The sequence below is a fragment of the Lipomyces tetrasporus genome (assembly GCF_029532465.1).
Source record: "Lipomyces tetrasporus strain NRRL Y-64009 chromosome Unknown POJ06scaffold_6, whole genome shotgun sequence".
In the NCBI taxonomy this organism is placed as follows: Eukaryota; Fungi; Ascomycota; class Lipomycetes; order Lipomycetales; family Lipomycetaceae; genus Lipomyces; species Lipomyces tetrasporus.
The window spans coordinates 53,093-65,603 of NW_026611601.1; the positions used below are offsets into that span (position 1 = coordinate 53,093).

Below are 12,511 nucleotides of genomic sequence, written 5' to 3' on the forward strand. Positions count from 1 at the left end.
GTTACAATACCAGCTGAAGGTCCAAACCTAAGCTCCACTGCAGTGTGTATGAGCTCAGCCAACTCGGGTGCAGCAATGTCATCCCTGATTGGAAGAAGCCATCTTCGTATTACCTGTCCACGATCGTCAAGATCGCATTACAGTCTTCAGTTCCCGGCATGGAAACTGGCAGCTGAGTAATCAGATCGATTGAAATCTCCTTCCACGGCCTGCTCGGTGGTGGTAAAGCTTGCAGCTCGCCATATGGCTTGTGTCTGGGAGCGGCATTTCCCTCGCAGACAGGACAGGTTTGAACGTATTCCTCCACGTCTTGCCTCATGCCCTCCCATTTGAAGTTGCGCTGCAGCAATTCCAAGGTCTTCTGAACACCCCAGTGCCCAGCGATCTCTGCATCATGGTGTAATCGCAGAAGCTCGTGCACAAGGCGGGACCACCAGTCTCTTCCCGTTGTAGAGCAACACTCCGTCGCTCTCACATTGGAATTACTGTCTAGTTAAAGGATCTCTTCTCAGATCTTTAACCACTCGCTGGCAGAAAGGATCTTCTTTCTGCGCAGCGGCCACCAACTCTCGCAGTCCTATACTAGGCATCTGCGTTGGTGTCTCGGCTTGGACCGCAGCCCTTGCCCGTCTCCTGGTCAGGTACTGCAACTTGACCAGTCTCAAGAGGTGATCAGCGTCTAGCCCATCTTCCAGGGGTGCCTCTTCCAGAGGACTTCTCAAGAGGTGATTAGCCTCTACCCCATCTTCTAGGGGTGCCTCATTGCTTAGAGGACTTGACTGTTCTTCATCTCGGGGCCGTAGCACCCTATTATCCAATTCCTCAAATTGGGACCGCAGCACCCCCAAGCGATGTGGAATAATAATCTGTTGTATGCGGGCAATCTTCGCCTCTAGCGTAGCCAACAATTCTGAAGATGAATCCTGCAGAACTTCGTTCCGCCTGGACATCATACTTCGTGACGGCGCATCAGCCGGGTTCATCAACCATGATCGCCATTTAATCACGGAGTCATATGGCGTCAGGTAATAGCACCATCGTGCTTGCCTGCCATTGAGTCTTGGTTGTCTCATGAAACCCTGTAAATTATGATGGTCAGTTAACACCTCAATAGGGTACGCACTGCCTTCCAAATAATGTCGCCAATGCTTGAAAGTTGCACAATAGCCATCATTTCTTGATCAGGGGTCCCGCCGTAATTCAATTCAGGGCCCTTGAATTGTTTGGAATAAGAAGCGATAGGGTGCCAGCGCCCTTCAAACAATTGTGACAAGATCGCTCCCAAGCCGAATTTTGAAGCATCTGTCTCCATTCGAATTGGCCGATCGGGGTCAACGTGCCGTAGCAAAGGTGCTTCCTCGAACGAACTAAGCAATTGAATGAATGCCTTTTTCTGTGCCTGGCCCCATTCCTTCTTAAAATCTCCCGTCTTCTTGCCATGTCTTGCTGCCCTTCATTTGGCTCGTAAGAGGTCGAGCAAGAGCAAGGCTGGAATATCCCTTGATCAACCGGCTACAAAAATTGCAAAATCCTCATAGCACTTGTACATCCCTAAATGACTCAGGAGGGTTTGTCTTCCATCCTGAAATGGTTTTGACCCCGCTAGGGTCCATCCCGACTCCTTCTGGATTAATGATGAAGCCGAGAAATTCCATTTCCTTCTGGTAGAACTGGCACTTGGAGGGTTTAGCGTATAGCTCAGCCTGCCGCAGTCTCTCACATACTTGGCTGGGGTGCTCTGTATGCTCTTGTTCTGATCGAGAGAAAACTAGAATATCGTCGAGATACAGTATACAGAAATCATCCACCAGTCCCCGCAAGGTATGGTTGATGTAGGCCTGAAATGCCGCGGGTGCATTAGTCAGCCCAAACGGCATCACCAAATATTCGAAATGACCGTATCGCGTGCGGAACGCCGTCTTCCATTCGTCTCCGGGCTTGATTCTGATGCGATAGTACCCATCCTTCAGATCGATCTTGCTGAACATTGTGGTGCCGTTCACTCGGTGTCTCGGTCCAGGATCTCTCCAATGAAAGGTAAAAGGGTACCTATTCTTGACCCTGACACTTTTCAATCCTGTACGTCGCGCCGCACGCCCCACGCTCCAGAATCACATATGTGTTAAATGTTTAATGTAGTTACCAGTTTGTTTTTGGTATAGCGTGGACGTCAAATGAAAGGCTGTAGAAGGGTCAGGAAGTATGTTGGCATTTGTGGTTCTTGTACCATCTGCGCTAACCAACTTTCTATAGCATTTGTACCAAAACAAGGCGGTGTCTCCACTGCCTACACCTGTTCACTATGGTGCAGCACTCTCATCCAGTAAAATCCCAAACTCTAATTTTGTATGGCATATGCCTACCATCCTACGCTACGCGCTGCAGGCCATCCAGCACCAGTTATATGGTCACCAGCAAGGCTTGGCGAGAGATCCACCATCAAGACCAGTTGTAGCGCCCACGTGGTGATTTCAGGAACTCTCATAGGGAGATGCTTTCTCTGCAGCCAAGCTCCACCAAGAGCCTCATCCGCGAACGACACTCCAATCTTCACTGAGCTTCGCGAAATAAAATCCTCTTCAGTCATGCCAAGCTGCTACCAAGTTCGCCAAGTTTGCTGCTCTTCGTCGAAGAAGCTACCGAAATATCAGAATTATGACACTGGCCAGCACAAAGACACTTGCAAAATTTGCTGCTATGCCGTTATTACGAATCACACTCGGCGATGTGGCAACTTGGCGCGAATTGTATCTAAGTAGGGCAAAACCACCCTTGCCACTCTCTGTATACGACTCGAAGACCTCGATACGCCAAGGGTGTAGGTCGAGATAGCCCAGTCGGTCCCACATAAAAGCTCAGTCTCGCCCTCTCTCTCTCCGACCAACGGTGTCCAGTATACATCATCGACCGACACCTGTCAGGATGGCGCTCGACCAGTACACCTACGTCTTTGTGATCGGCACTATGTTTGCCATGCTTGATGCCTATAACAACGGTGCCAGTGAGTAGCTCGGACCTGCTTCAGTGTGTTATGGCTGCTGATTAATTTGATAGACGATGTGGCAAACGCCTGGGCGACCAGTGTCTCATCGAGGTCCATCTCGTATAGACAGGCAATGATACTTGGTACCATATTTGAGATGGTTGGAGCGATCACTGTCGGCGCGCGAACGGCCGAGACTATCAAGAACGGCATCATTCCCAACTCGGCCTTCCACGGCAATGCTGGTGTCCAAATGCTCGCATTCACCTGCGCGCTCGCAGCTGCCTCTTCATGGGTTATGTGGTGCACGCGACACTCTGCCCACGTGTCGTCGACTTACTCGCTCATCTCGGCCGTCGCCGGCGTCGGTGTAGCGACCGTCGGAGCCTCCCAGGTCCAGTGGGGCTGGAACAACGGCAAGGGTCTCGGTGCCATCTTTGCCGGTCTGGGGATGGCTCCTGTCATTTCCGCCGGGTTTGCTGCTACCATCTTCATGCTCATCAAGCTCGTTGTGCACATTCGCAAGAATCCCGTGCCGTGGGCCGTCTACACCTCGCCCTTCTTCTTCCTCATCGCCGGCACCATTTGCACACTGTCTATTGTCTACAAGGGCTCTCCCAAACTAGGCCTGAACAAGAAGCCTGCGTGGTATGTTGCCGCGGTTACCATGGGCACAGGCGGCGGTGTCGCAGTCCTCGCGTGCATCTTCTTCGTTCCCTTCGTGCACGCAAAGGTTATCAAGAAGGACTACACCGTCAAGTGGTGGATGTTCATCCTGGGCCCTCTGCTCTTGAAACGCCCAACCCCTGCCGATGCTGACCGAGCCAATGTTCCCAACTACGCCGTTATCCAGGAGGAACAGGGCGAATTGTCGTCCATTCAGTCACCAGAATCCGCCGGTGAATACGATGCCAAAAAGACAGAGACCGGAGACGTGCCCATTACGAGCTCCGGCGAGGAAAACGAGAAGAAGCTTGCTGCGTTCGAGACGACACAGTCTACCTACAAAGAGCTCATGGCTCAGGGGGAGCGCAAGCTGCTTCTAAAACTCATGAAGGAGCGAGGTCCCATCGGCTGGGCTATGCGCACACTCCGTGACAATCCTATGGGCGCTGGCCAGCTCTACGAGCTTCACAATATCAAGATTCTCGCAAAGCGCATTCCTGCAATGATCGTTTGCGGTGCTCTCTATGGTCTGCACTATGACATCCACGCTGCACAGACTGGTATTGCTGGCACTCCGGAGGGTGAACGCATGCAGCGTGTGTATGCAAACGCAGAGAAGTACCCCAACGAAGTCGAGCACACCTACTCGTTTGTCCAGATCCTCACCGCTTGCACTGCATCCTTTGCCCATGGCGCGAATGATATTGGAAACTCGGTCGGACCCTGGGCTGTCATTTACTCGGCCTGGTCTACCGGTAGTGCCGCTGCTTCCAAGGCTCCTGTCCCCGTCTGGCAGCTCGCCGTTCTGTCTGCAACCATCTCACTCGGCCTTATTACCTATGGTTACAACATCATGAAGGGTGGGTGGAACTAAATGGCGTACCTTGACTACTTGTGCTGACTCTGTTCTTTCACAGTCATGGGTAACAAGATCACATACCATTCGCCTAGTAGAGGTTTGTCGCCTTCCTTTCGGCTAACATGGCATCTGCTGACTCTGCTCGTTTTAGGCTGCTCTATGGAGATGGGCGCTGCTGTCACTGTCCTCCTCTTCTCGCAGTTCTCTCTTCCCGTCTCTACCTCTATGTGTATCACTGGTGCTACCGTCGGTGTCGGCCTTTGCAACGGCACCTTGAAGGCAGTCAACTTCCAGCGAGTAGGTCTCCTCCTCCTCTCATGGATCGCCACTATTCCCATCGCTGGCACTCTCGGAGGAGTACTCATGGGCCTGTTTATCAATGCTCCTCACTTTGCCTAGACAGAGTCTCACTTCCAAATTGATGGGACGCATTGTTGACTCATGGATACTCATTACCGATTGTTAGATTATGGCAAATATAAATAGTGTATTGCGGTATAAACAGGGGGGTGGGGGCGGGCGTGGTCTCGTATCGGCCAGGTGGAAGGCTGGCAATAGCCTTATTAAGCTCGCCGTTTAGGCCGTTAATGGAGCCCAGGGTGTAGATATTTGGGAATTGTTGTGCTTGTGCTCTCTGGTGGTGCATGTTATTGAGCATCGCCGCAGTAGTGGGTGGCTTTGCCATATGGTAAGGCAGAGGTCCATCGTGAGCATCACATCAGCCATTGCATCTTATGTTGCGCATTAAGACACTCACAGGATGTGAACAATGGGGGAAATGCTCAAACCAACAGCAGAGAAAGAAAGTTCAGTAAATACACAGCTATCTGCTGAGCCTCGGCATACACCGACGCTTAGGATGAACCGTATATCCTATCTTAGAAGCTGTATCCAGAAGCTAAGATAATGTAGGTGAAGTAGATAAACATCCTTGTATCATAACACAACCGGGCAAACTTCGACCGTCACGTGACAAAACATTATCAGTGTTTTCTCATAGCAGCCCGAGACCTTAAGCAAAGGATATTGTATATCTCATAGATTTACTTAAGCAAAGGATATTGTATATCTCATAGATTTACGGATCCTATCGTTTTACTAATCAGGGCTGTGGCGGATGCGGATATCCGCCAAATTTTTCCCATATCCGCATCCGCCATCCGCCTTTCTATCCGCCATCCGCCTTTAAACATTTGCAAAATCAAAATTCATTAATAGTTATTATAGTTATCTAATTTCTTTAAAAATTTCGCAAAATTCACTAACATGATATTTGAATTTCCTAAATGGACTCGCTGTAGCGGACCCAACTTATTTGGTCGGTCATCCCCGCTACATGTGAGCGTGTACGCCAGTGCTAGAATAACCACTTCTCGGACTATGCAAGTTAAGGGTTAGGGCTAATTCTGACCCTAACCCGGCTAGAGTTTGACGGTTTTTTCAATTTATTCCACCTTGACATTCCACAGAGTCCTTTGGATTGTTGTGGCATTTTCTATCAGTGAATGCGATGTGCTGATTATTAACGGCCTTGTTTGCTGGGTTCAAGTATCTTGTTCCCACCTAAAGGCTCTCCGTTGCTTGCCCAGGATCACGCGGTCACTGGTGTGCTGGCTGTCAGATAAGGGTAGGGCGTATACCCGGGACGAGTATCGCCACATGTGCGGTACTGGTAGATCGAGTTGCTTCCCTTAGAAAATGACTTACTTGCTGGTCCAAATGGGTGTGATTTCATGCCTCTTCAGATCCTACATGATCTCTTAGAGTCAAGATCGAAAACAAAGACTCGGATGAAGGTTCTCAAGAAGGCACCGTTTTCTTCATGAGCAACAGCTTACCCTCAATGGACTACACTTCAAGGGACAAGGCAAGGCGAGGTAAAAATTCGTGTACTAGGAGCTAAGAATACAACTGGAAGACAAGATCTATAGTAGACAACAATATTCTGTCAGGGCTAAGGTTACAGTGGTTGCATCGTCACCGTGACAGTCTAGAGATTCACCGGCTTTATACGATACAGACCAACAGAACTGCCGCTGCGACTGTTGTAAGTGAGACTCCCAACATCTGTCCAGCAGCACTTGTCGGCGTTGTGGTCGCAGACGGAGAACTAGAAGTGGAGGCTGAACCCGAACCAGAAGCATGAGTGGATGATGAAGCAGAACCAGTCGAAGAAGCGCCTCCGATTCCGCTTGAACTTCCCGGCGGATTGAAGCAGTACTCGCTGACGGATACATCTCTCGTCGAGTTTCCAGATCCACCACATTTCAATTTAGTCACGTCACCAACAAGAGTTGCATTCGCTACTACCGGGAGTTTTCCAAAACCGTCATTCGAGTACGCCGCACAGCTTGGGTTCGTGCCGGAGAGACAATTGCTTGCGATGCAGCAGGCTTGAAGCTGGGGTCCAGCAGAATGAGGGATGATGGCTTTTGCGGGTGTACAACGCCTGTTGAAGACCAGATCAAGGGAGCTTCGTGTTGTGTCGATATCGAGCTGTTCGAAACCGAGAGATGTGAGGGCGTAACACACCTGATCGATAAAAAACCCCATTTCATAGGAATCGAGATCCATGAACCTGACAGCGTTTTAGTCATACTACAGGAACTAGAAGAAATTGGAGAGGATATTCTGACGTACTTGTGCACTTCGTATTGACTAGCTTTGCCCTGATACGAAGGGAAGGCTGACGAATTGCCTTGATAGGAGCATCCATAAAAAGTACCAAAGTACTGGTAGATGTGAGTGAGTAGGCGACTGTTTCATCGAAAGTGAGCATTTCCACTTGTAGAAATCAAAAGATTGGCTCACTATTGATTCGAGTCCGTACCGTCGGCCGGTTTGTTCTCCTGCAACGGCCCCGCCCCGCCATCGTCGAGAAAATTGACCACCATACCCTCAGAACCGCCTCGGTTGGTGCTTGCCCAACCTCCATTAAAGTACGATAACAGATTCACTGTTGCCCCATGGTATTGAGCTGGTGCTGTAATACCAGCAACGGTGACGTTTACCTGCTGGTAAGGTGAGTAGTTGCCAAGGATGAATGTATTGACAATAACAGTCATGAGCTCAAGTTGGGACGCTGGACTGTTCGGTTTATTTAAAATCTTGGGTGTATAGTAATCACAAATTGTCGTGTAGTTGGGGCGCTGGGCTAACGCAGCGCTGGCAACGGCAAGCGCTCCAAGGAGGACGAGACAGACCATTGTTGCGATGGACAAACGTGTCTTCAGGGCAGACGAAAGCAAAGGATTGTAAGAATATTTTGCAGACAATATCTGGGAGTTCAGAAGGAGAAGGGGACCGAGGGAGTTGATATCCTACTTTAGAGTAAGAGGCAGTGCCACGGCAACGTATTAATTCCTCGTTTTCGTACGTCCTGGAACAGTCTCTTCCATTGATCAAAATTCTCGTTTCGAAAACTCTAATCATATCAATGCCGAAAAGCAGAAGTATAAGCAGACCCATTCTGTTCCTTCAGCGGCCAAGTTGGTGGCCTTGGAGCATCTCGCACAATGATGCTGAAAATGGGCTAGCGTGGGGCGCTTGCAACGTTCCATTCTGGCTCCTCTTTGCATTCTATCACCGTCTGTGCATTAGCGCTGCATTAAGTATATTGCAGCAGTTACGGATTGGATGCACACGAATGACAAGTGTGAATATTCAGTAAGTGAATACGACTAATTGAAATTGGAGGCTTAGTAGAAGTGGAGTCCTATCTTTGTTTTTCGCGACGCCATTCTTGACGACGAAATAGTTGTTGATCGTTGGCACGTTCACAACGGCTCTGGCTCTAGCCTATGACGCAAAGACCATAGCAATGCGTAAGTCCTAGGGAAAGCTCAACTGCGATACGGATGATAATAATTGTGCATGGGAAGAACTATGCGATGATTATTACGGTCGTTAATGAAAGGTCAGTAAACGAGCGTTCAATCTCCTTTGTGTACGCGTTACTGTCGAGCTTTTCTGGACTTTTCTGTGCTATTATTATACTATTTTGTTCTGTCAGACTGTGGATGAGGTACGACCGCTAGACTCACAATATTGTCATAAGTTACCTCGCATGTAATAGAGAAGGTCGTCAATGTCGGATGAGATGAACTAGCTACTATATAAAGTTGAAGTAAGTTGATCAAGACTTTAAACAAGTCAAAGCGGGAGCCATAAAGGACTTGATTTCAGCTCTTGATATTGGCTCGACTCTTAAGGTTTAGAAGAAGAGATGTTCTCTGTATGGGACTCCTACAGGATACGCTGTTGTTATAGAGCATGAAAATATCATTGTATAACTTTACATCTATTCTTTCTTGCGCAGGACGGTAATTGGCTTCGGACCGGACGGCTATATTACCTAGAGAAGTCTTACTAGCCGCAGGACCACGGCGTTATAAGAAGCGATCATTAAGGCTTAGATAGAGAATAAGGAGCAGAATATAACTTTTCGAACAGGGGCGTCAGGCTAACGGGCTGTCTATCGTGGTGTCCCATTACTCTTAGTCTTCGTAGTCAACTTCTAAAGACTCTTGCATTCCTGGCCTAATATTGAATCCAGTCTTCCTCCCCACCAAGAGCCAACTGGTATATCGTTACCTATGGGAGCAATCCATAATAGTGACGTTGCCGCTTTTAGACGTTACTCTTTACTTAGTCTACGATGTCATGGGGCTATGTATGTTTGGGTGTTTCAAAGTGAATTTCACAATCTGCTCTATACCTAAGTTTCTATTACCACACTTGATTCTAGTCCTGCATAGGAGTGGTGATCCCTGGTAAGACCCTACTCTTGGGTCGTCATCTCATCGAGAGCGGTTCGAGGGCCCAGATAGTTGGCCGTCGTCCTCGCAATCTTCGCGAATTCGAAGTTTAAGCCGTAGGTTTTCTGGCCCGTGCCGTAGCCGCGAGTGACCTGCGATGTGCTAAGCATGGCCCTAATCCAGGAAATGTACTCGGCATCGTCCTCGAGGATATTGCTCGCGATCTCAATCGGGAAGAGCCAGAAGAGCGTCGAGTCATGGCTGCGGTGGAAGTTAGCGAGTTGGAACTCGAAGGCATGACAGATTTCGACGGCCAGTTCGATCAAGGAGGAGACTTCGCTAGGGAGGAAGAGAGGGGTCTGTGACAGGGCAATTGTCAAGATCAAGTCTGATTCGCACGGCTTGAATGTGCACAGCAGGCTAAACAGGCAGAGGATCACCGCGTTGTAGAGGGCGATTTCTGTGGCTGTAGTGAAAGATGAAAATAGCATGACTTTTCGACCCGCACGTGTCGGACTGAGAAGGTGATCAGACGGGACAAATTTAGGGTCAATTACCCACATGGCGTTGCGGTTCACTTGCTCCCAGCGTCGTCGCCAGTCATAGATCCTTGCGATCTGATGCTCGATGCGCTGGATAAGGTCGAGCTTAAGGTGCTCCGAGGACCATCGCTTAAGTTGGGCCTGATCCTGGAGAAAACCTGGGATGTAGGCAAGGATGTCGACAAGTTGGTTCTGCGCGTTCTTATTGTTGACATCTCCGCCTATGGCGGACCAAGGCTTAGTTAGCCAGGCATCTTGTTCTAAAAACGTCCTAGTCTTGCTGATTAAGGCCACGATAATCTAGAGGAAATGTCAGTGTCCTGGCTCCGACTTAGACTAAATTTCCTCACTTACCAGTGTCGCCCTACAGGATTCAAAGACCGGTCTCAAATGATCTACTGCAAACCTCTCTGGGCCGCAGATTTGAATTAATTTCAACAGCCCTTTGATGTGAAACGATGCAGCTTGGATGTCAGGTACCGAAGTCTATGGTCCCAATAAGCTCGCGATTCGACCATAAGGCAGCGGAACCAGGTACAGTAGAATCCTACTTACGGAGTGCATCAAGAGGATCAAAATAGGTACGATCAAGGTTTCGCTACCAGGGAACCCCACATTGTAGAGCCGAGACGTCAGTGCACGAACTGTCCTTTCATAGTGAATTGCTCCTAATACTTCTATATCGGTTTGATGATGGTGCTTTCCAAAGATGCTAAGAGAAAAAGCTCGAGATGCCTCTAAAGATAAACCATCGATTCTCCCCTCGGCGGACATTTGGAGCCATGGAGTGCCATAGCTACTCCACACAAAGTTATTGAAGAGATATGCAAACTGGATGCTCTCCTGGAACGCCACTAAACTCATCTCTGGGGGCACAGAACTTTGGTCCCCTCCGTCATTGGAGGAACGAACCAGCTTCCTGTGGATATGCTGGGTATCGAGAAGAGTGGGCGCAGCTTTCGATATCTCTGTTGGAGCAGAAGAAGTTGGTTGGGCGTGTCGTTCTGCAAAGCTATGGAAACGCATCTCCAGTTTTCTTTCGTACCCCGAACATTTGTAGCCAGCCTTTTCGCACCGCCTACAAGCTGGCGTGGACTCATCTAGTATATCACAGAAGTGAGCTATGGGTGATTACGGACAGTTGGGTGAGGTAAGAATCGTATTACGGAGGAAGTGCATGGAATAGCGTAGCTACTTACCGCACTTGACTCTCCTCCTTAAACAAGTATGACAACCTTTGCTGCGTCCGGGAACACCAACCATATTGACCACGTTTGTGACTGATGAAAAAAGGTCTATATCTGCATCTCGTCAATTGCTTCCCTATAGGGATGGGCATTGAATTATTGTAGCCTATACTTACTAGCAGGCCGTTAGGCGGCCGGTAGGACTGGAGCCCACGACATCCTTGTCTAGGACTACAAGGATAATTCGACGAAAGGGAGATCATGGATCGTAACTATAAAATCTGACCCTAACCCTGGTATGCACCCCGCCGAATGCTGCGGTTTTGGGAAATGCCGCTGATAGCCTTTACCGATTGATTTGTGCGGCTGACTCCTTGCCCGCTGCTAATTCCGTCACTAGTAATAGTCCTGAATTTAGACCTTCATACAGGATATGTGTGTATATAATAAGTTGGAGCTCCTCGGCTGGTCCGTCCATAATTCTTCAGAGTTCTTTATATTTCAACGAATGCACAGGGCTGACAAATATGATAGAAATATCATCCGACTCGATTGACCTCTCGCTACTCAAAGAGAAGTCCGTCCTAATTACCGGAGGTGCTTCGGGTCTAGGGCGAGAGACTGCTTTTCTCTTCGCGAACGCAGGTGCTTATGTGACTATTGCGGACATCCAGTCTGGCGACCAGATAGTGGAAGAGCTCAGAAGCAAAGGGCACAAAGCGCAGTACATATACTGCGACGTCATATCCTGGGAGTCGCAAGTCAGGGCATTCCAGTCTGCGCTCGCGTATTCGCCAACCAAGAGCTTAGATTCGTCGCCATCTTTGCAGGTATCGATGATTCGGGCCATCTCGTAGACAGCGTTTTGTCTGTTGAAGCATCAATCGATGGTGACGTACCCAAACCTCGCAGCATCCGACCCATCGAAGTCAACCTTATCGGCACATACTACACCGTGACCCTATCTCTTCATTACGCTAGACTGGACGCGCAGGTTACCACAAAATCCATCATCATGGTGGCATCACTGGCAGGTTACGTGGACGACAGGCACGACACCGTATACACAGCATCTAAGTTTGGAGTCCGTGGACTATTCCGCGCGATACGCGCGCGAGCCAAGGACGACCTAAACGTGCGCTGCAACTTAATTGCGCCTTGGGCGATGAAGACGCCCATGCTTGCGCCGATTCTGGACAAGATGAAGGAGTACGGTATTGAGGAGAGCAAGGGAATCACGTTTGCGAAACCTGAAACGCTCACATCAGCGGTTGCGAGGTAGCCATTGACGAGAGCATTAGTGGAAGGGCTTTTGCCATTGTGCCCGAGGGAGCCTTTGATATTGGTGACGATGTCCAAGGTGGCTATGGGGGGGCGGAGTTGCAGAGGCTGATGAGATTGAGGAAGGAGGCATGGGATTTCCTTAGCGAGTAGGCCCTAGTCACAAAACGTTTCAAGAAGCAGGAAGGGTTTGTTTTCATTAGACCCGGGTCTTTTTTGTCCTAACAGGTTTCTGA

General features: G+C 49.2%; 4 protein-coding genes across 4 annotated transcripts; 2 read left to right on the plus strand and 2 right to left on the minus strand.

The window, feature by feature from the left end:
* The first annotated feature begins 2,755 nt into the window (after positions 1-2,755).
* Positions 2,756-4,927, plus strand: POJ06DRAFT_112468 (phosphate transporter). The gene is made up of 4 exons (XM_056184093.1): positions 2,756-3,001; positions 3,055-4,509; positions 4,567-4,605; positions 4,660-4,927. Exons 1-4 carry the CDS (start codon positions 2,923-2,925, stop codon positions 4,905-4,907), a joined length of 1,821 nt encoding a protein of 606 aa, XP_056042988.1. The 5' UTR covers positions 2,756-2,922; the 3' UTR covers positions 4,908-4,927.
* A 1,594-nt stretch (positions 4,928-6,521) lies between these two features.
* On the minus strand, positions 6,522-7,862 carry POJ06DRAFT_290727 (uncharacterized protein; the record flags this gene model as incomplete). Its single annotated transcript, XM_056190349.1, has 4 exons — positions 7,320-7,862; positions 7,149-7,265; positions 6,836-7,086; positions 6,522-6,745 (listed from the first exon to the last, which is right to left on the minus strand). Coding segments are annotated over exons 1-4 (987 nt in total), but the record flags the coding sequence as incomplete, so codon positions are not given.
* A 1,326-nt stretch (positions 7,863-9,188) lies between these two features.
* POJ06DRAFT_253865 (uncharacterized protein) lies at positions 9,189-11,260 on the minus strand. Its single transcript, XM_056187688.1, has 5 exons — positions 11,171-11,260; positions 11,007-11,108; positions 10,363-10,907; positions 10,162-10,293; positions 9,189-10,107 (listed from the first exon to the last, which is right to left on the minus strand). The coding sequence occupies exons 2-5, from the start codon at positions 11,068-11,070 to the stop codon at positions 9,289-9,291; spliced, it is 1,560 nt and encodes a 519-aa protein (XP_056042990.1). The 5' UTR covers positions 11,071-11,108; positions 11,171-11,260; the 3' UTR covers positions 9,189-9,288.
* Positions 11,256-12,272, plus strand: POJ06DRAFT_253869 (uncharacterized protein; the record flags this gene model as incomplete). The annotated part of the gene is made up of 3 exons (XM_056187689.1): positions 11,256-11,262; positions 11,529-11,781; positions 11,805-12,272. Coding segments are annotated over 3 exons (728 nt in total), but the record flags the coding sequence as incomplete, so codon positions are not given.
* Positions 12,273-12,511: the final 239 nt, after the last annotated feature.

What these genes read in the sequence shown, in the direction of transcription:
- POJ06DRAFT_253865 (XM_056187688.1), bottom strand. Translation starts at nt 11,070, where the DNA reads ATGGTTGGTGTTCCCGGACGCAGCAAAGGTTGTCATACTTGTTTAAGG. An exon ending in AAGGAGGAGAGTCAAGTGCG is followed by an intron (nt 10,908 to 11,006) that starts GTAAGTAGCTAC and finishes GTGATATACTAG; the next exon opens with ATGAGTCCACGCCAGCTTGT. An exon ending in AATCCTGTAGGGCGACACTG is followed by an intron (nt 10,108 to 10,161) that starts GTAAGTGAGGAA and finishes CATTTCCTCTAG; the next exon opens with ATTATCGTGGCCTTAATCAG.
- POJ06DRAFT_112468 (XM_056184093.1), top strand. Translation starts at nt 2,923, where the DNA reads ATGGCGCTCGACCAGTACACCTACGTCTTTGTGATCGGCACTATGTTT. An exon ending in TGCCTATAACAACGGTGCCA is followed by an intron (nt 3,002 to 3,054) that starts GTGAGTAGCTCG and finishes TTAATTTGATAG; the next exon opens with ACGATGTGGCAAACGCCTGG. An exon ending in TGGTTACAACATCATGAAGG is followed by an intron (nt 4,510 to 4,566) that starts GTGGGTGGAACT and finishes GTTCTTTCACAG; the next exon opens with TCATGGGTAACAAGATCACA.